We start from the raw sequence: 22,515 nt of genomic DNA, 5'->3' as shown, positions 1-22,515 counted from the left end.
AGGACTTCCACACAATTCGGTCAAGGCAACACTATTTCAATCAGCGTTCAGCATTTTTTTGGTGCAGAATTGCTACCTGTTTCCCTCAGCATGTAACTGAATCCATCCTTGGAGCATGTGTTTGAGGAAGGACAAAAGCACTGAACCAGAGATGCAGGCTTGCCTTAATTTTAATGCCTCGTGCGCACCGTAAGTGACCACTTTGTGCTTACCTGGTGGAGTACTAGCTCAAGAATGGAACAGTCAGACCATTACAATATTCTTAAAATGGCATGAAAACTGTACATAAATGGTGACTTTTCCTCCTTAAACCAAAGAAAGAAGGGATGCATGCTGGAGTGACTTCAGGGTTTACTCTTTGGGTTGAGAATTAGTATGCATTTAGAGAAAAGAAACTATAATGTTTAATTGAATAAAATCGACAAGTTTTAAACAAAATTGTCATAGTCAAAATCCTCACTTTCAAGCTTTTACCTAGGCTGAAAGTCTAAAAAGAGCAGAATGTCCTTTATCAGCTCGGAGCCAACTCTTAGAACTAAGGAAAATGCCTTGAACCAAGAACTTCGGGTTCTCTGTGGACATTTATTCTGTTACATCATGGATTCTTTGTTAAAAACAAAAATACAGACAGAGAACTTTTTTGGAGTTCCTGTGTGCAGGGGGACACAAGCAATTGGGAGTCTTTGCATTTAGGAGCAGCACTGGACAACCTAGGCTCTATGGACTTAATTCTGTGGACATAGCCCTGAAGAAATGTGGACAGTTTGCCAAGCATAAGACTTTGGCTTTCATTTGTAAGAGATGAGTCAGTTATTTAGCGGTGAGGATTCAGAAAGCAAGCTCAGGGCATCATTGTACCCCACAAATGTGACCCTCTATTGTCATGAAACCCCCTTCCATTCAGAGGAGTGAAAACTAACAAAACTTCTCCAGCCTTGTGAGAATTTCCCCAGGGTCCTCATGTGTGGAGTTTCTCATCCTCCTTCCCCATTAGTCTTACTTCCTTCTTTGTCTGCCTGTCACGTTTTTGTCCTAGCTACTCCTGAACCCCAGAAATTACTTTTATTTTCAACAGGCCTCACCTTCCTAGTGAAGGAGGGGATGAGAAACATTTCTTCTGTCTCGCCAGAAAAATCACCACCCCCTCACAGAAAGAATCTTTAATAGCTTTTTTCTTTCCCTCAGCAATATTCTCTGGGACTCCAGCAGCCAGCATGTGTTGACCCTGCCCGTGATAATTTTCTTTCAAGCCAAAAGATGGGAGCTCTGATTACAAGCTCGTGGTTTTTGTGTATCAGTCACTCAGAGAAGGGAAGTGGTTTCGACACCATCAGTCAAACACTGCAGGAATGAGACCACCTGGCTGCTTGGTGGGATGGAGTATCAGGTGGACTTTAGAATTTGCATCTTAGGAACACTGCCAGAGCAGAGAGTAATGATTCGTCGCAGCCATGTGTGACACCTCTGCTCTGACAGAGGACTTCTAAGATTAGATCTTGCAGAAACTGTATTGCATTGCTCAATTTATGAATCTTAGTCTTCAAAGTGCAGACCTAAGCTTTTTTTCTTCCCCCTCAAACCCACTTATGCAATAACCAAGAAAAAGCAAGAAGAGCTTAACTACGAAAAAAACCAAAAAAAGCTTATTTAAACCAAGGTATGAGAAAAGAATTACTCACCATGGACATTAAGAGCTTCTTGATTTCCAGGGTAAGGAGTGCTCACCTACAGACAAATAAATCTATTAAAAATTATGCATACACATTAACCAATGGATGTGCATTACTTGGTGTGACTGAACAGCCTGGAAAATTTGCATGCTGTCACAGTGAATATTATAACAGTCTGGGATTACCTCCAGTTTGTCAAGGTCCGAGTATTAGCTGATCAAGCTTTTTTCAGGATTGTGCTCTTTAACATGCAACATGCTCTCAGGAAGAGGGTAACAACATGCATTTTGGAGGCATCAGCAAATCCTACTCTCAGTCATGCCAGTGAAGCATCAGAAAACTCATTCTCCAAGAACAATTCTGAATTCACATCACTGCATTTGAAAGCAGGATTTGATTTTTGACTGTAAGATAACAGACTGTGTTTGTAAATTTTCCATCGGACCATGGCTATGCCTACTGTCTGATGTTGACCTATGCTCCAGATGCATTGAGACCATAACTGGGAGGCAGAAGCTATTCTAGTCTATCCTGTTCTGATACCAGCCACCTGTAACAGTGGGCATGCGACTTACCTCTACTGCCTGTCTTCAAAATAGGGACAGTGCAGGAATTAAAATGTGGAACAGTGCTTGGAAATGGACAGATCTTAGTACTAGCTAGTACTATTTATATGAATCTAAGCAAGTGTATGAAAAAAAATGGAAGGTGCTGCATCTGGCTAATCCTGTAGTATTAGCTCTTAGAAGTCTTACTTACATGGATAGGTCCATTAACTTCAGAAGTTCAGTTCACATGAGGAAAACTTGGGGGGTTCAGTCTGTAGTTCTTTATTGATATTCATTTATGTAGGCATGTACAGCAGAATTCTTATCTATACACTTGGATAGGTTTAAGAGATTATTCACAAATGTAGGACAAATCTGTCTAGCATACTCAGGTGCCTGAAGAGGTATTTATAAGTACAGGTTTCTATTGTGCACATAAAAGTTACTGCTATTATTCACTGATTGCAACCTTCTTGAAAAGTGACATTCTATTATTATCTGAAATTCAGCTAAAATAGGCTTGTATGGTTTGAATCATTCCACAGAGAATCACAGGAGAGTTGAGGCTGGAAGGCATCTCTGGAGACTGCCTAGCCCGAAGCAGGATCAACTACATCAGGTTGCTCAGGGCCTTGTCCAGGCAGGTTTCAGAGGTGAGGCTGACTAATCCATATGTGATTATGGACATAGGTGATTAATATACAAGAATGTTATATGGTGGGAATGGGAAGGTTTAAGGGAGGAATTCAAAGAGGTAAAAAGCTGATATCTGGAGGTGGTAGGCTGAAACCATAGAAATGTCAAATTACCATAGAGTAATGACTAGTTATCATTAATTAACAGAAAGATCCATAAGCTGGGATACATTTTTCTTCAGCAGGAAGGGTAGGGTGATGATGAGTATCAATGCATCTGGTATACTGCAAGTCGAGAGCTGTTTCTCTAAAACAAGTGAAAAAGAACTGGAATGGAAATTGGAGGAGCGGGCACAATACTATTTTGAGCTATACTGCTAACAGAGAAGTAGAACAGCCATACTGCACACCACAGGATTCAGGGGAGGTCTGTGGCTCTCAAAGACAGAATCCTTTCCAAGTACCTAACCCACGGCTTAACAGTACAATATTGCCCTAGGGAAAGTACTTTCAGGACTGAGCTCTGTTTGCAGTTCATTGTAGGATGTAATTTCCATAATTCCTTAAACAAAAATGGCATCAGGGTGTTCTGAAAATGTAACCCCCCCATTTCCTTTCTTTTGATGCTATGTGTGGAATTGCAGGTTATATTTGGTTTGTGTGGCAAAGTTTTGGTAGCAGGGAGGGTTACAGGGGTGGCTTCAGTGAGAAGCTGCTGGAAGCTTCCCCTATGTTTGACAGAGCCAATACCAGCCGGCTCTCAGACAGACCCACCGCTGGCCAAGGCCGAGCCCATCAGTGACAGTGGCAGCGCCTGTGGGAGAACATACTTAAGAAGGAAAAAAAAGTTACGGGACACACAGAAATGGCAGCTGGAGAGAGGAGTGAGAACATGTGAGAGAAACAACCCTGCAGACCCCCAGGTCAGTGCAGAAGGAGGGCAGGAGATGCTCCAGGCGCCGGAGCAGAGATTCCCCTGCAGCCCGTGGTGATGAAGACCACGGTGAGGCAGGCTGTCCCCCTGCAGCCCAGGGAGGTCCACGGTGGAGCAGATTTCCACCTGCAGCCCGGGGAGGACCCCACGCCGGAGCAGGTGGGTTCCCGAAGGAGGCTGTGACCCCGTGGGAACCCCGCGCTGGAGCAGGCTCCTGGCAGGAGCTGCGGATCTGTGGAGAGAGGAGCCCACACTGGAGCAGGTTTTCTGGCAGGACTTGTGACCCCGTGGGGGACCCACGCTGGAGCAGTCTGTGCCTGAAGGACTGCAGCCCATGGAAGGGACCCATGCTGGAGCAGTTCGTGAAGAACTGCAGCCCGTGGGAATGACCCACACTGGAGAAGTTCACGGAGGACTGTCTCCCGTGGGAGGCACCCCACGGTGGAGCAGGGGAAGAGTGAGGAGTCCTCGCCCTGAGGAGGAAGGAGCAGCAGAGACAAGGTGTGATGAACTGAACCTGTAACTTCCCCGTCCCCCTGCGCCGCTGGGGGGGTGGTAGAGAATCCAGGAGTGAAGCTGTGCCCGGGAAGAAGGGAGGGGTGGAGGGAAGGTGTTTTGAGATTTGTTTTTATTTCTCATTACCCTACTCTGGTTGATTGGTAATAAATTGAGTTAATTTCCCCCAAGTTGAGTCTGTTTTGCCCATGACGGTAATTGGTGAGTGATCTCTCCTGTCCTTATCTCGACCCACGAACCCTTTGTTATATTTTCTCTCCCCTGTCCAGCTGGGGGGGTGGGGAGTGATAGAACGGCTTTGGTGGGCACCTGGCCTCCAGCCAGGGTCAACCCACCACACAGGTCCTTTGAAGGTAATGGGGGGTTTGTCATTCCCTTTGGAAAGCAGGGGCAGAGCTTCACCTGCTGCCATTCCTGAGATAATAAACGTTTATACGTGAATAGACTGCATTTGAGGGTCAAATAAAGAACATGATCTTTCTTTTCTGATGCATCTTTCATGCCACAATGAAATACGTAACAAGTCTTATTTTGGACAGGGAAATTGAAAACACCTGAAGACATAACAACATGGAGACAGTATTTATATATACATCTGAAAAATGTGTGTATATGTATGTATATAACAATCAGCTCCCCAAAGCAACTCTTAAACTGTGGAGACACAGGCTTTGAAAGGTATGAAAAGGGTTAGGACAAGCAAGTAATCAAAGCACTTTAAGCAAAAGGTTCTAGTGTTTCTAGTTCTGTTATATATTTTATAGATGGCTAATTTTGGGTATCTAAACACTTGAAAATCTGTTATCTTGAAGACTAGGTAAAACAAATCTCTGGTGCAAAGCAGAAGGCAGGGGGAGAAAAGCTGCAAAACTACCGTGGTTATGTATATAGCTACTGTGGTTATGTACTGTCATGGCCATGCATTTTGCTAAGAGCAGATTCTGTGTGTGGCTTACTGGCATTTTGCAGTGAGGTCTGGGAGAGACTGGGAAAACTGTCTAGTGAAAACAAGAACGGAAGTTATTTTAATGAACATAGGTATAATATGGCAGACAACACACCAAATAGATCTAATAGACATGACGGGACAAAGCCTCGAAACAAAACCCGGCACCTGCGGAGTGGAGAGCCCAGCTTGCTGCCTGGGAGCTCTCACAGGTCTGTCAGCAGGTCCCACCCTGGGGGGGGCAAAACTCTTACGTGACAGTGGCTCTGGTTAAGAAATTTTTTTCATATGCACACAAGCAAGGTCACCCACTGTAAACTGTGTGGCCTGAAACAAGTTTTGATGTTCCCTTTGCAGACTGTTTCTAGAGCAGCACATTGCTGCTGCAGAGAGAGATCAGCAACTGATGCCCAGTTGTACTTACTCCTTTGATATAAACTATACGTCCTGGAGGTCCAGGGGGCCCTGGGGGTCCAGGCAAGCCAGGAAGGCCCTGGTAAGAGAAAGTGAAAGAAAGAAGATATTAGATCGTTTCATACGCAATACAACTGAGCCTACACAAGGAAGGCCAAGGGGCTCAGAGGGCCCCATTTAACCAAGAAGTTTTGTGTTAAATGGCTTGAGGGGAGGCTGAGCATTCAGTTACAGGGAGCAAACTGTCAGGTGAATTTTAATATTTAACCTAAAGCACTCTCTGGAGAACAAAATGGTCTAAGACTTGTTTCCAGGGGAATAAAAACCCAAACCAGAAATCCCAAAGCACTAAAAATTGAAACTAAATTAAAGGCAGTGGATCTCTCATCCAAGGAAAATCAGGTATCCGAGACTGGTCTGGGATTCTCAAGACTGCTGAGATTCATATATTTTCAAGTGCCAGTCAGATAACTACACGCTAATTAGCACCTTCAAGGAACCCTGCTAGACTGGAGGCGTGACTGCCCTTTACAAAAAAAAATGCCAACTCATTACTGTGTCATTTAAAAACCTGGCACCATGCCACGTCCATCTTTCACTCCACATCAATGCCAGCTGCTGTGAGGTGACACATGTCATCTCATCAATAATTAGGGATCCATTACATTTTATCTTCCCTGAGCACTCCAGGAAGGACTATTAGAACATGCAGCCTGTTTTTTCACTTGTTTTCTTTAATCTCCCAGCCTGATGTACTTCATCTAGTTAGACTTGCTTTAATAGTTTTTGTTTGGTTAAGGCGGGCAACCCAGAAAATGAACCTTGACACTGTTTGAAGATATGGAGGAATAGAAAATCTACTTTAATATTTTCTGCTGGTGGCTAGTCATCTTTTCTGTCATTTTCTTCCAATTAGAATTTGTCTAATTTGTCTGTTTTCACCTTCCAGCAACTAAATTTCTATTTACACCTTTCTATAGAGGTGTAAGCAACCTTTAGTACCTGGTCTTGCTTTCTGTGAAGATACTTAGGTACTTATCAATTCTCAGTCTCCCTGTCAGTCAGATAAAGCAGTATCATCATCTCACTTATATTTATTTTCTAGATAGACAACATACTTGTGTTTTGCAGTTTGTGTGTCACATATTTTTTTTTCTTTTAAACAAAGTAGAACCAAAGGACTCACACCACAGAATTCATTTACAAGAAGTGCTCTACTGAAATACAGTGATATTCACTAGATCACCTTTTCTGATGCCTAGCTGATGCCTACCTTAGGATTTCTATGCTAACACAGTAAAATACCCTTGTCTTTTTTTTTCAGCGTATCTCTGATGCAGATGAAATATTATTAGCTGCTGTTATGGTATGGGTACCAATTTTTCTAACACAGATTGCCCTGTGACATCAGAACGACCACACAAATTACTCTGCTCTTGTGAAACTTACTGCTTATGCTCAGCAATGTTTGTTGTTCTGTAGTCCAGTCTTCATGTTTGCCATGAGACCACTTGCATGAAGTCTTTTCATAAGAACAGACTTGCAGCACCAGGACCTTGGTTCATCACTTGCCATTCCATAATTACAGGCTGTAGGTGGGCATGGATATGCTATCATCTATGCAGTGGTCATTATTCTGGATACATGTATATGGCAACGAAAGCAGGTAGTAGGTATTAGCAAGTATCTCCTCGTTAGTAGAGTAGATGCCACTTCACTATGATATGCTCAAGCACTGTTTGTACCTGTGCTAGATAGCTAAAAGCCTGTGGGAGTATCTTCACAACACGAGGGGTCATACTGATGGCCTGGATCAGGAAGTCTTTGATATATAGAAAGAATTGGCAATCGCAGATCATTTGCTATTTGAAACAGTTATGCTAACAGTGAATCACACATGTAACTGTTACACCCGGGAGCTGATACAACTATGTATATCTGCAAGAACTGTCCAGATGGACCCAGAAGTTGACTTTTCAATGATTGTTACCAGATAGGAAAAGTAGCAGAAACATATAATTATTTCTAGATCATTTCAGGTTTTTAGTCATGTCATCATTTTAAAGGAATTCATATAAATCAGACTTAAGATTTTAACAGGTTTTTTTTACATAAGAACTTACATAAAATGCTTCGCCTCGATCACCTTTCACACCTCTCAGTCCATTCAGTCCTGGGCGGCCCTGAAATAAGTAGAAATAGTGTAGTATGTGTCAGAAGCAAGCTCCTCCATCTTTATTCCACTTGAGAGCACAATACATACTGGACGTCCTGGGAAACCAAGTTCTCCTTTAGGTCCAGTAGGTCCTATTGGTCCCTGGACAAAAAAAGAAAATGTGATTATGGAGAACATATGGAACATATCTTTGAGATATATTGGGTTATTTAGAATAAGAGGCATAGTTTTATATTTGCGTTAAAAATCAGTCTGTGATTGTCTGTCCGCTCTACTTGCTCTCTTGAGTGATCTCAGAAGCTGAGGCCTGGATATCACAGTCAGCTCTGGCTTGGAAAAGACTGGTTATCTGAAATGAAGTCTGAGTTCTCAGCCATTTGTAGAGTGTGCAATTCAAAACTGAGTCACCACATATCAAAGGAAAATTAAACATATCAATCAGTAGAAAAAAGGCAGTTAGTGATATATGCTTTGTGAATCTCCTTTTTGTTTGCTTTGGTTTTCTAATTATTTTTGACTCAGACCCTATGAGGAAATGTCTGTGAACCAGCCTGAGAATTCATATAGTGCCAGGCTTCTACATGCCTCTTGCCAGCCTGGGTATGTGGATTTATGGGGCTGATAGTTGAAACAGAACAGATCCTTCTTTATACAAGAGTGACTGACCCATCAGGCCTCACAAAGTGGTACAAGTGACTGCAAAAAGAAAGGGCAAGCAGGCTACCTGGGAAAAGTGGTCCAGGCCTCTGGATGATCTATGGCTGGGTGTTTGCAAGCATGCAACTTCCAGGCAACCAGCAAGTGACCAACAAAAAGCAGTAAACCTGACAATACCACCAACTTTCATCTGCTGTCGGCTTCCTGAAACTCAGCAAAACCACAAGGGTCTAGACAATCTCTTTATGTATGTATCAGCCTTTCTGGTTTCATTTCCTTTTTTCAGTCTGGTGAAATGCTAAGAGTTACCCCTTCTTACATTATTGGTGAAATAATCTCTGTCTATAGATTTCATGCAGATACTACTTATAGGTGACAACTGACGTGTTTCATCCTGAGAAATCACAGTACTTTCAGTATGATTATTGTAACAGACTTTCTATTGCTACCTGCAGTATGGTGGTGAACACAGACCTATGCTGATGGAAGAAAGACAGTGGCTATTGCACTGCTTACCGCAATTTCACCACGTCACTTTAACAGTAACAAACATTTGTTGGCATTGTGACTGCTACTTCAAAGGATAACTAGCAAACAATCAAAACCCAAGAGGAAATCCCCATCTTGCCACTCACTTGTTCTTGATTATTAAGGAAAGCGGAGGCTAAGAAGGAAGCAAGTCTGTGGCAGAACTGAGTCTCCTTATTTACAGTCCAGTTCTGTTGCTGTGTTACGTCTCAGTTCAAGGCATAGAAGGAGCACGGGCAAGTGAAGAGCTAGAAAGGTTGCAAGAAATAGCCTGAAATTTATACTTGGATGATTTGCATACTCAGAGTTTTGCATCTCATCTGATCAGCAGAATATTGACACGGGAATACCATCTGGATTCAAATACCAGTCTCTTACCAATCCATTTTACGAATTAAACTATTGCCATATTGATAGAATTTTCAGTTAACAAAATCTTTTTTCTTTTTTGAAACTGGCAAGTGTTTGCCCTTGCCTTTATGTAATATCATTTCATTGAAAAGTCATGTACATTCATGGAAAATTTATATGATGATGATGATGAGATGATTTATCTTAGCATCAAGCTGAAATTCATGGATTAATTGTTGCAATTTTCATCATGCCAAAAACGAAGACTGGATTAGAGATGAAATTCAGAAATGGTTAACATGTGAACATATTGATTCATAACATCATCACTGTAATCAGAATTTAAAGCTCACTAATGGCAGCTGAAACTGTTTGAAGATGGTAGGACCTTTATTAGACTTCTATTGCATTTCCTGTTTGAAGGCAATTTCTACCCATATGATCAAAGCTAGTGCCTGTGTCTAAAGCAGGCAATAGATTGCAGGTGACTGGCAGATGTGAACTTCAATATTGTGCCCCCAAGCTTTCAAAATGATTCAATCCACCCTTCTGTGCTACCATATCCAATAATGGGGTTTGAAAAAATCCAAAATGTTGTGGGGTATTTTTCTATTTCACTTTCTAGTGTTTGAGCCTTTAAAGAATATGCAAATCTGAGCTTTACTGAGCAATGAAGATGATTGGAAACAGACTTTTTTATTAGTTTAAATAAAGAGAAGTGTCTGGATCTCATGCTTTAACTTGGACTTTAAATAAACATCAACAATGTGAGAGTTGACTGTGCTGGAGCCACCTTTACTACTTGTCTATCAAAGTGCCAGCTCACCCCTGACAGATGTCTGACTCCCTGAGACAGAAGCCAGCAGTCACAGCTAGAAGTGAAAGAAGGAAGCGAGAAAGCCACAGGAGACTGCTTACCAGAAAAGGAAATTTCATTTACAACAGCAGAGAGTCAATTTGGGCAGACTTAACACTGTGGTTCTTACTAAGGGCTCCTATTCAGTACGGTCTGCTTCACTGACAGCGAACAGCATAATCGAGCAGGTAAAAGATTCTCATTTCCCTTGTGGCAGGAGGCTGGATTCAGTCTCTCTCTTCTGCTTTTGCATTAATAGTACTAACCTCCTGACTATCCCTAGCTGTCATCTGCCAAACCACCACTTCTCTGTAGCTCCTTCTGCTCCAAGCTGCTGTGATCCTCTCTTCTGTCCAGCTGAAGTCTTGAAAAGGAGCGGAGCAATTATCAGGGAATTTTTTTTAAATTTTGGAAACTCATGTATGAGTTCATTGTGCCCTAACAGCACAGAGGAATGATCAGCATCTCCAGCAACCACAAAGCTGTTCTTTGGCCAAAGCCTTACTTTGTGCAAAGTGGAACAGAACCATCGTAAAGAAAACTTTGATAAGTCATGCCACAGAGGCTCTGGCCCAGCACTCTGAAGTCTGCATGTTTTTGCTGCACAGGACTCCCACTGACTACAAAGGGATTTTTTTCTATGGGACAACACCAAAATGAATCATCCCCATTAGCAGCGATGATCAAACAAGAGTTCTGCACTAAGAGGAACTGGCTGGGCAAAGTCTTGAGATGGGTTCTGTGTGCCAAATTCTCCTGCAGCGTAATCATTCGCACCAGTGCTGGCAAGAACTGCCTCTGAATGGCCTTGTCGGCATGCTGAACTGTATGAAGCATCTCGTGGCAGTACAAAAGGAGATGTAAACACAGAGTTTGGGGCTGATAGAAAAAGGACATGTCCTGAAGGGTGCACAGCAATAGGATGACAGGCAACGAACACAAGCTAGAACATGAGAAATTCCAAATAAATACAAGGTTAAACTTTTTTTTACCCTGAAGGTTGTCAAATACTGGAATGTGCTGCCCAGAGAGGCTGTGGAATCTCTATCCTAAGAAATGTTGAAGACTTGACTGGGCAAGTCCCTGAGCTGAACAGACTTGCTTTGGGCAGTGGTGTGGACTAGATGATCTCTGAAGTTCACTTCCATTCTAAATTATTCAGTGATTCTATGTTGTCCCGGTTTTGGCTGGGATAGAGTTAATTGTCTTCCTAGTAGCTGGTGTAGTGCTATGTTTTGGGTTCAGTATGAGAAGGATGTTGATAACACACTGATGTTTTAGTTGTTGCTGAGCAGTACTTACACTAAGAAGTCAAGGATTTTTCAGCTTCTCATGCCCAGCCAGCAAGAAGGCTGGAGGGGCACAAGGATTTGGGAGGGGACACAGCCAGGGCAGCTGACCCAAACTGGCCAAAGGGGTATTCCATACTATGTGCTGTTATGCCCAGTATATAAACTGGGGGGGAAGTTGGCCTGGGGGGGATCGCTGCTCAGGAACTAACTGGGCACTGGTTGGCGAGTAGTGAGCAATTGCATTGTGCATCACTTGTTTTGTATATTCCAGTCCTTTTATTAGTATTGTCATTTTATTATTGCTATTATTATCATTATTAGATTCTTCCTTTCTGTTCTGTTAGACTGTTCTTATCTCAACCCACGAGTTTTACCTTTTTCCTTCTGATTCTCTCCCCCATCCCACTGGGTGGGGGGGAAGTGAGTGAGTGGCTGCGTGGTGCTTAGCTGCTGGCTGGGATTAAACCACAACATATGTTGAGGTGAAAGGGTAGACTCATCTTGCAGTCATACAAGGAGGAGAAAAGGAACTCCCTTTCTGGTAAGTGAGGCTATCCCCCTCAAGGTATTCTGGTACACAGTAATTAGGAAAGCAGTTACTTAGCACACACAGTTAGCCCCTTTTAAAGATCACAGAAACTGATGGCAAAATCTCCTACACACCTTGGTGCACAGAAACAACAACACCTACTAACATTCAGTTGGGCACAACAGAGACCAGGCTACATCAAAAACAGAAGCAAAGAAACACTCAATATCCTTGATCTTTGGAATACTAGACTAGAAGAAATTAATTCCTGCTCTAACACTACTGAATCTGGGCAGTTGTTCTTATTTTTTAAGGAATTTCTTGTGCTTTCATACAACATTCTGTGTCCAGTCAAAAATATCAGGCCAAGTACCTGAATGGCCTCTAAATCCTGATTTCGGTAAATGGTCTGACTCTACTGCCTGATCTGCAGCTTCCTCAGAATCCAAGGCAGTTGCAAATTATTGGCACCGACTGAAATTGAGCCTGATGTAGTCAGTTGTTTTAATGTAAATCACAGAATTAGAGAATAATTTAGATTGGAAGGGACCTTTAGAAATCATCTAGTCCAACTCTTGCTCAAAGCAAGACAGACTTCCAAGTTAGGTCATGCCGCTCAGCACCTTGTTCCACAATCCACCATCTCTCCAAGCACCTATCTCTGTGATTAACCACTTTTACTGTGAGTTTTTTTCTTTATATCTAATTAGAATTTCCCTTTGCTGGAACTTGTGATCGTTGTAACTTGCCTTTTTCCTGTGCACCTCTGAGAAGGACCTGATGTTTTCTGTTCTATAATTCCCTTTCAGACAGTGGCAGGGAGCAATCAGAGCTCCTCTCAGCCTTTTATCTTCAGGGCTAAACAAATCCAGTTCACTCCGAGTCATAAGTTATGTAAGTTTCTAGCTCTGATGATATTTCACTGTCTGTTTAGATAGTAACAGATACATTTGTGCTACTAGAATTTAAATTCTGAATCAACTCAGTAGTTTACAGCACCAGACAGGTAACAACCACATCCTTTTCTGAAGGACATTGATCATCCTGAAGCATGAATACTCCTTATCATCCCTACTCAGAAGGAATGAAAAGCTAAAAGAAACTACCTTTACATTTACTATCATCTGTAAAACCAAAGCAAAAAAAAAAAAAGAATCCACTCATCTTTGGAAATCTCTTACCATTGGTCCCATGGGTCCCACCACTCCCGCTTCACCCTGTCGAGGACAGACACATAGAGCAATGACAAGGAGAACTCCTGCAGTATCTAGCAGAGGTGGCTGGTAACAAGGCCACCAAACATTCTGGAGGAACACAACACAGTATTAGCTCACCTTCTCCCCTTTTCTTCCTAATAATTCAGTTAAAGATCCATCAGCAGCAATGATAGCTCCTGGTTCTCCCTTTTCACCCTGCAATTATCAAAGTTATTTTACAGTGTTTACAAAGGAATTCTCAATGAATCAGAAGAAGTCAAAGCAGCATTACTGCAGTTTGAAGCATGACAGATTAGTCATGCTGTGATATCAAACAAAGTGATATCAATGTGAGTAGGGTGAAGCTTGGTTCTGGGGGAGAAAAGGGCTGATCTTTCTTAAAACATAATAAAGTACACTAAAAATATCTTGCTCCTGTAATTCTCCCTAGGATGAACAAGTTCTTATTTTTTAAAAAAGACTTTCAATTGCTCTCAATAGAGTAACTATGTAAAATGTGCTGTGTTCACAAGAGATCTCTGCCAAAGGCAGACAGGCGGTTGGTGTCTTCTTGTGCACCATCAGCTTAGGCAGTGGTCAGGAGATCCTGCTGGAAATTTAAAACCTTGATAGAACACTAAATGTCCTGATTTTACTATCAGGAAAGCATCAATCGTTCTATGTGCCTGGCATCATGCAGCCTTTAATGAAAGCCAATTCCCAGCATTCAAATTATGACCCTCTGCATTCCACTTCTTCAAGGGGTAATTTCCATTGAATAATGGCACCAGAACCATGAATTACCATTCCCCAGTGCCAGCGCATGGTTCCTGCTCTGGATCTTTCAGCTGTAACTCTCCTTCTCCTAGCTCAGGCAGCTTGGTACAATAGCCTTCCCAAGAACTCTCGTGGAAGAAATCTGGCTTGAAACTAACAATTGCATTGCTGATTAAAACTCATTTGCATTGCTGATTCCACTGAGCAGGAAGTGCTATAACTCAGTTCCTCTTGCAGGTTCTTAAATCTTTGGAGTCTCCCTGAAGATACTTCAGATATGTCGGAGTCTCTCTAAGGCTTGGCTTCACTGACTTTATCTTCCGTGATTTTATGGACCTGAGGTTGTGACAGAAGCATCTCATGATCCTTAAAACAAAATGCTTGTAAGTCTCTGTGCGGCTTTGTTGTGGTTCCCAACTTCATCACTCTTGAGCACAACCTGGTGTTCACACCTCAGTAACATCACTATGTCATTGGTGGGTACAAAATATAATGGCTTCAAAGTTTTGAGTTCCTTCCAGTGTGGACAGCAGAAGCAAAAAAAAAAAAAAAAAAAAAAAGAAAACCCAAACAAAAAAACCCACAACCCAAACTAAAAACCACCCAACTGATTTTAAGGCTGAGCTTGATCATTTTATGCACTCCATAAAAGAACAGGAATCCTTGTGACAAAAGGGGACTGGTATTTATGGCCTGAGATGTTTCCTTCTGAGCCATGAAGATGCTTTTCTTCTACAATCCCACTTCAAACCATAATCAACCATTTCCAAGCCTTCCTATTACTTGTGAGAAAGTGAGGTCAGTTACTTACAAAGAATAAGCAGAAAGTGTTTTTGTTTTTCTTTCTGTAATCCCCAAGATTGTAATAACTTAGATGTTCCTCTCCCCTGCTTCCTGCATGTGGATGAGAAGGGGAAGAAAAATGGAACAGCTGCAATATTTACAAAACAGCAGAGTCAGTCCGCAGTCACCTCTCAGCAGTGCTACCAAATAAACACTGTTGTGGAGAAATAAGAGAAAGGACCCTAAGGAGAGAGCTTGCCAAGTCTTATTCTTCCAATTGGAATGGAAAACTGCAGTCTTCATTCTGTAGGCAAAGCCCTCTGTGCCAAAGGAGGAGGAAAAGATTCATCTTTTTTTGTTTGGCCTTTCGGTTAGGATCCCAGGGTGTCAGCACAGACAAGCAACTTGCAAGAAGAGGTTACCTCATGTTTCATGTTTATGCAAACTTATTCTGATAAGTGCATACTGCACCGCAGAATTTCAACACTGAGGCAGGAATGTTAGCTCTCAGGAGTATTATATCAAAGTATTTTGTTTAGCACTCTTTCAATTTCCACTTAGTAAATTTTTCACATAAACTTATTAACAAGCCAATCCCTAGTAAAATCAGAATCATTAAACTTTTAACGTCACTGAGTAGTTGTCATCTAACACATTTTGCATCATGTACTTTTAAAACCCTATGCATTTTCTCTTACCTGTTGTCCTTTGGGTCCTTGTGATCCAGGCAAACCAGTATCACCTTTCGGTCCTCGAGGGCCCTAAGCAAAAACAAGTACATAAATCCATGGTGAGATCTGCTAAGAATATGGAGCTAGGCCATTTTACTAGATCTAATTTTAAATAACTGGAAAACTTGAACTTGAATCACTCTGGTTGCAATCTAAGAACTCTTACAAGACTAAATTGCTGTCTGAATCAAAGTATCCCCCCAAACAAATATCATATAGGGAGAATCTGTTAAAAAGAACAAACCAAAAGCTCCCTGATGTTTATCACAGTGTAGATGATACACACATTCACAGAGAAATACACAAACATTAGTAAGAGTGGCAATTCAGCCTAAAATTCTCTATTTCCTCCCTACTCTATTCTCTGTCCCTCCATGATCATTCAGCCAGGCTGATTGTCAACAGAATTTCTGAAGCTATATTTTTAACAGTATTTTAAATTTTTTTAATCTGAAATAGAGATTACATATTTGAAAATGACATGATTTCTCTTTCTGTTCTGTGGTGACAACATTCTGCTCAGATAACGTTATGTTTTACAATCTTCCATTATAAGTGCATTCAGAAGCATTTTTTTTACCCGCCAAGAACTAAATTCAAGCCTACATGATTTCTGCATTAGTGAACAGATCAAGAAAAGACCTGAGGTAAGAACAAGAATGGCATTTTCATGTCTGTAGAAATTCTGTAAATGACAGAGAGACTAAGAATTCATTACATCACTTTCTAAATGTTATCAGCTCTTTTTCAAATGAAAAGTATTTTTAAGGAGTTTTTTCCCCCTTTCTTTGGCTTCCTATGCAGTCCACAATACCCAGGACTTAGTAAACAACCTTCTGTAGAATTTGGGGCAATTTGCCAGCATTTTGTCAACATCATTTGTCAGCTTTCCCAGTTTTCTCCTTAGTTATTCTCAGGCAATAGACAAAGGATCCTGAGACCATATGCACGCGTCTGAACTGTAAAACAATCATAACAAGGGAAAATAATTCTATCACATTATACAGAATATAAATATAATAGTATAAACAATACTATATGAAGTCACAAGCCAGATAATGTTTCTATGGTGTGGCAGCCTGAGCACAATAGGTAAGTAACATAGTATAAGGTATCTTTGATACTATGGCTGTGCAATACTTCCATGGTGGCACTGGTATGTTATTATAAAAAATAATAAATGGTTCCTAAAGGATAAAATAAAAAGGGTACACCTCATAGGGCTTTACTGTACTCTGTAGTGGTGATAAAAAAAGCCTAAAGAATAATACAATTACATATACATATGAAGATAACTTTTAGAAGTCCATTTGTTCCATTTGTTTCTCCTGGCATAGGTCTTTTCCTTAGGTAGTAATGTTTCATCAGAGTCAATTACATTTAGATTTAAACTACAGGACTGATTCTGAGATAAGCAGAAATACAAGATATGCATGTCACAGTATGCTTCATTTCCGGCAGAGTTAATTTCTACCATAGCTGTTGATTCCATAAAAACCTACGGTCTCCCATATGAAAATTTATGAGACTTTGTGTAAATTCTGTACAACATAAATTTTTAAAATATTAAACTATATTGAAAAATACTTACTTAAATCCAAGGAACATAATACTTACAGGAAATCCTGGTAGACCTGGCTTGCCATCTGGCCCCTGCAAAATGCAAAAAACTCACCCCCTTACAAACACATAGTACAGACTTGCAAATCAGAGTACGCATTTTCCATGTCTTGCATAATTTGTGAATATTAACTGATCTGAAACTGGATTAAGAACTTCATTCAGCCAGTGGTAAAGTTGTGAACACTCCTTAACGCCCTACGCTTCTAAGTTTTTCTGGGACATTAGCATTTGCTTTCCAAAACTGGAGGGACACAGACCAGAAAACGCTGAAGAAAGGTGACATTTTCCACATATGAAAGGCATGCAACCATAATTCAGCCTCCTTTGAATCTTTTCCATATTCCAGCACAGAGATCACAGTAGCCCTCCCACCTTTGCCATTTTGCTCCTGGTTGTCTGTGGATAGAAAATAGAGTGTGCAATAGGCTGTGAATAGAAACATGGATTTGGATTTCTACTGGGCATATTTAAGATTGCCCCACTGTGATATCTGCAGCGAGACACTTTAGTTCTTGTTCAGATCCCCTGGCTGTGTATTACCCGAGGCACTATGAGTCTGCCTGTCTTTCCTGACTAGGGTGAGCTTACAGACTGAGGTTCAAAGACCTTCCCAATTGCAGCTGCGCTTCGACCTGCAGGACCTACTTCTTTCTGTTGGGACTGTAACTCTAACAGCTATTACAAACCAATGCATTGCTGCTGGGGTCATGAGCCCACTCGTCTACATTGTTTTGAGAACCTGTCATCTAAGGCTTGAATGGTGACTATCTGCAGCAACAGAGCTTCACACAAGAGGACCCATCCTATCCTGGCATCCTATTATGTCCAGGGATTAGGAGAATCAGGTTTTTAGGAAACACACCAAAATACTCTTCCATGAAAGCTGTTTTACCATAAGCACAGCTGGATGCAGCCACAATAATGTGATGTCATCCTACCATGGGACAAGTGGAAAAGAGGCATGCTAGGCTACCAGATAAAGGTTAAAAGGTGTTATTGGAGCTAATGCCCTTCTTACCAGTTCACTGACAGATTTAGTAAATATTTGTTTTGGGACAGTTGTATGAATAAGATAAAAGTTTTTTTCAAACTATGGCTACGTAGAGTGAAATTTTGCTATCATCATGTACACATGTTCTGGTCTTCCTTGTTTCATCAGGGATTGAATGTGAGGGAGAGAACTGGGCTCACAAACAAGAAGACAGATAAAATAAAGTACACAAACAACAGTCCACAAATGAAACTAGCTGTGAAGTAAGATGCTTCCTTTGGGGGGATTAAAATTTTGCGAAGTGCAATATATTGTAGACTTTCGAGCAAGTTTGAATAGACTCCACAGCCTGGAAAAGCTAGATTTCTCTTTGGATCCAGTCCTAGGAATTTGAAATCATTACCAAGAAGCATTCAGAATTTCAGATGTTTGACTGAACTATTTTGCAGCTATACTCCTATCTGTGAAACAGAATCTGAAATTTCACGTCTGTTGTTCTCTCATGAAATTTCCAGCTTTTCCTCCACAGTTGTAATTGCTGCGAGACTACATTCATACACAGGAGCCTAGCACTCCTAGTTGCAGTCTCAAGCAAAACTGAGCAAAATACTTTATCCCAACATTTTATGGCTTGAAAAACAAGCATAGAAAAAAAATGGAAGAAATGCTATGTAAACCTTGGTCCCCATTATTTCTTCAGTTCCCCATATCTGTCATCCTGAGCATATAGTTCAGATTCAGAGCTAAGCCAACTCCTTTCTTTCATACTAACGTGTAAAAGCAATTCATTCACACAGAATTCAGTTTTTCCCTGAAGTACTTCCACAGAGTTTAGTGCTGAAGTTAGCAGGAACACAATTCTAAAGCATAGGAAACTCAGCTCTAGCTGATACTTAAAAGGAGACACTGAAGACAGAGCAAATCTGAAGATTTAATAAAGCAGCATATACTCACTGGAGGCCCAAGCAGTCCTTTAATTCCAGTAAAGTTAAAAATTCCATCTGTATCATTGAGTAGTAGCTAAAAAAGTGGTTAAGGAACAGGTTATTTCAAATACAAAATTGATTATCTAGGGCACACATATTTTTAGAGATGTATAGACAGTTAAAGCATTCCTTTGTAACCATGGGGAGAAAAACACAAATAAGGCCACAGAAAAGGCTCTCTACTTCTAATTTTTGTTATACATCTGGAATAACAAAACCTAGCATTTGTTTTACACTTCATATGTAAGGATCTCAGAATGCTTTCAAAACTTCAATTAACTGACTCTCATTTTTAACTTGAAAACTATGACACCAAATGTTGCAGCCTGAAGTAATTTCTCCTCAGTAGGATAAAGATCAAAATGAAAGTTTTACACTCCAATATGTCACTGCCATTCTAAGATGGTGAATCTGTCTGACCACACTCATCCTGTTGTAGAGTTGAAGTTATAATTCTATTCTGGACATATCTGCATCACACCATGCAGTGCCATGCAACAATTCCTAAGTCAGCTCCGATCATACTGCTGGGTCTGCAATCAATGGATTTGGATCCCCAAAACAGTGTAGTCACTTGGATGTGGAGCAGCACCTAAGCTAATAGTTCTGAGTCTCCAGAAGCCTGAACAGAGCAGTATAATAGCTATGCTGTTATACTGCTTCCTATCCTGGAATTAGTGAGCTCAGCATTAGCTCAGACATTTCTGCATAATTTGATCACAGAATCAGGATAATGGAGGTGGACAGGGACCTTTGGACATAATCTGGTCCAACCCCCTCCTCAATGCAGGTCTAATTGGATCAGGTCGCTCGTGGACTTGTCCAGTTAAGTCTTCAACACCTCTAAGGATGGAAGTGCCAATTCCTCTGGGCAACCGGCTCCAGTATTTGAGCATTGTCAGGGTAAAAAGTTTTTGCTTTATCTAATTGGAATTTCCCATGTCCCAACTTGTGTCTGTTACATCTTATAATATTGCCATACACCTCCAAGAAGAGGGTGCCTCCATCTTCTCTGTATCCTCTGATTAGGTAGTTGTAGACAGCAATAAAGTCTCTCCTTAGCTTCTTTCCTCCAGGCTGAGCAGACCCAGTTGTCTCAGTGCTCCGGTCCCCTGACCATCTGGGCAGCCCTGCACAGGGCTTGCTCCATTATGCCAATATCCTTCTTGTACGAGGGATCTCACAGCTGGACACGGTACTCCAGAAGCAGTCTCACGAATGCCAATCATGACTCTCTGAGTCCATCAGTTAAGCCATTTTTCCACCTGTTTGATCATCCGCTTATCCACTTCATAGGTCATCAGTTTGGTGACAGCAAGACTATGGGAGACTGCATCAGAAGCCTTGCTAAAGTCAGGGTGTACAACATCCAGTGTCCACTGCTTGTCCACAGGCAAGCAATCATTTTGGTCAGGAATGAATTGCCGTTAGTAAATCCATGTTGGCTGCTCCCAGTCAGATTCTTGTCCAGATGTTATGATTAGACTTCCATTTTGGTTTCAGATAGCTACCTTTCTGGTTTAAATAGGTGTTCCCAATACTATATCATATGGTCATACATTAAATTCAGGACAGACAATGTGTAAGTGCTTGCTCCACATAAATGTTGTAGGTGAAAAAAAGATCCTTACTCTGTTTTTGTCATTTGTTTCATTTCTTTCAGTCCAACAGTCCCATTTATTGCGTGACAGTTTAGTCTTGTTTTGGATTCAGAAATATGTACTGAATCTCCTTAGAGGCTTGAACTAGTCCACTTGTTTAGCAGGCAAGCCATGTCATCCATTTCAATATAAGGCTCTGTGTGCAGCAGTATATTCCCATTCAAATCTTCTGAATTTCGCAAGGCCAGGGCAGGGCATGCCTTTAGGCGCCAGGGATTCAATTAGCACATGAATAAGCATGTTGTCCCTGAGGTATTGTGAAATCTGAATGCCTCTTTTGCTTGTAACCATGTGCAGATCAATGCTATCAGATCACAATGTTTTGCAACATTTGTTATGAATACAGTATACAGGAACTAAGTTTGAAGTTACCCCTGCTTTGCATAGGAGGTTTGACAATATGGCCTCCAGAGGTCACTTCCAATTTTCTTAAGAGTCTCTGAATACTATTTTTCTAATCTGGGATGTGAAGGAGGACACAAAAGAGGACAGACCTGCTTGGTCACACCACATATCCTATCCTATCCTATCCTATCCTATCCTATCCTATCCTATCCTATGTCATCTGAGCATGGCAGTATATGGTCAACTTTCTGTATTTTGAGGTCATGTTGGCATCATGATTCATGCTGCTAAAGCCTGTCACTTTTACTGGGTGCTGCTACCTGCTCCCTGTCCTCATGTTCTACAAAAACCACTGGAAAACTGTCAAATAAAAAGACAGTTTAAGTCCTGCAGGCAGCACTCCATCTCCCAGCCTGCATTGCTCCCGGGTAGTACAATGCCGCTGGTCCCACTGTATTCCCAGCTCTATATGGCCCAGAAAGGGAACAAGACATGGGCTGTTACCTTAATGACAGTAATAAAAGAGTCCTGCTGCTGCAATTGTTCTGCTTTATCTACAGCTGGTGGCAGAAATCCAGGAGCCCTGGGTTTACACTGCCTTTTCATTGTGGAATTACTCAGTATTCAATCTTTTGGGGCTCAATCCAAACTGTACTGAAGTCAGTGGAAAGAATCCCAAAGGCTTTGCTGAGCTTGGATCAGGCACTTTGTATATTTTATAAATAGAGTTTCAATGCAAATGGAAATTGCGGTTGGAAGTCAGAAAACTGTACACAGTGCTGAGGAAGATATGAAAATAGAGCGTACAAGGATGATGATTACAGAAAAAGATTGCACTCTTCGCAAGCTGCTCCAGGTATATAGATATTTATCTTCCTTTTTGCATGTGCAAGCAGCTTCAATAGCAACAATCCAGCAATGTAACATTTCAACACATCGAATCAGTTCAGAAAGTGCTGACTATGAACTAAGGACAACGTTGTTTTTCTTATTTTCTTCACTGTTATGAAGAGGAAGAAACAGTAGGTTTTAGCATGATTGTCTGGGTTGGGTTCTAAGTAAACCTTCAGCCTTGTATCCAAATGGCATGAATATGCCCTTATTAGAATTACAGAAAGAACATAGGAAACACAAAATGTTTCGACATTTGCTTTACACCCCCAACATTAACCTTTCTTCAGGCCTTTCATGCAGTTCTTGTACCTAAAATACGGATGAATAATGGCAGCAATAGATAATAGTTTAGAAGTTTTAAATTTAAATCCAATAAAATTTCTCTATTCAAAATTATTTCTGTACTGTATCCAACTAAATTGGAGCGATAAAATCATAGCAACAATTAATATGGTTTACTGGTTATCATGAATCCA

At 41.1% G+C, this 22,515-nt stretch overlaps 1 protein-coding gene across 1 annotated transcript in view; it reads right to left on the bottom strand.

The window, feature by feature from the left end:
• The window catches only part of LOC128146850 (collagen alpha-1(XV) chain-like), a 163,419-nt gene that overhangs the window by 23,050 nt on the left and 117,854 nt on the right, over window positions 1–22,515 (bottom strand). The window contains exons 23-32 of the mRNA XM_052798747.1: window positions 19,108–19,173; window positions 17,157–17,192; window positions 15,507–15,569; window positions 13,387–13,464; window positions 13,234–13,269; window positions 7,927–7,980; window positions 7,787–7,846; window positions 5,674–5,742; window positions 5,260–5,301; window positions 1,680–1,725 (exon numbers count right to left, since the gene is read on the bottom strand). Coding sequence (XP_052654707.1) covers window positions 1,680–1,725; window positions 5,260–5,301; window positions 5,674–5,742; window positions 7,787–7,846; window positions 7,927–7,980; window positions 13,234–13,269; window positions 13,387–13,464; window positions 15,507–15,569; window positions 17,157–17,192; window positions 19,108–19,173 — 550 coding nt within the window. The remainder of the gene's footprint in view (window positions 1–1,679; window positions 1,726–5,259; window positions 5,302–5,673; window positions 5,743–7,786; window positions 7,847–7,926; window positions 7,981–13,233; window positions 13,270–13,386; window positions 13,465–15,506; window positions 15,570–17,156; window positions 17,193–19,107; window positions 19,174–22,515) is intronic.

Source organism: Harpia harpyja, chromosome 1, assembly GCF_026419915.1.
Source record: "Harpia harpyja isolate bHarHar1 chromosome 1, bHarHar1 primary haplotype, whole genome shotgun sequence".
Taxonomy (NCBI): Eukaryota; Metazoa; Chordata; class Aves; order Accipitriformes; family Accipitridae; genus Harpia; species Harpia harpyja.
The sequence above is the reverse complement of the archived record's forward strand: the minus strand, read 5'-3'. Positions and strand labels throughout refer to the sequence as shown.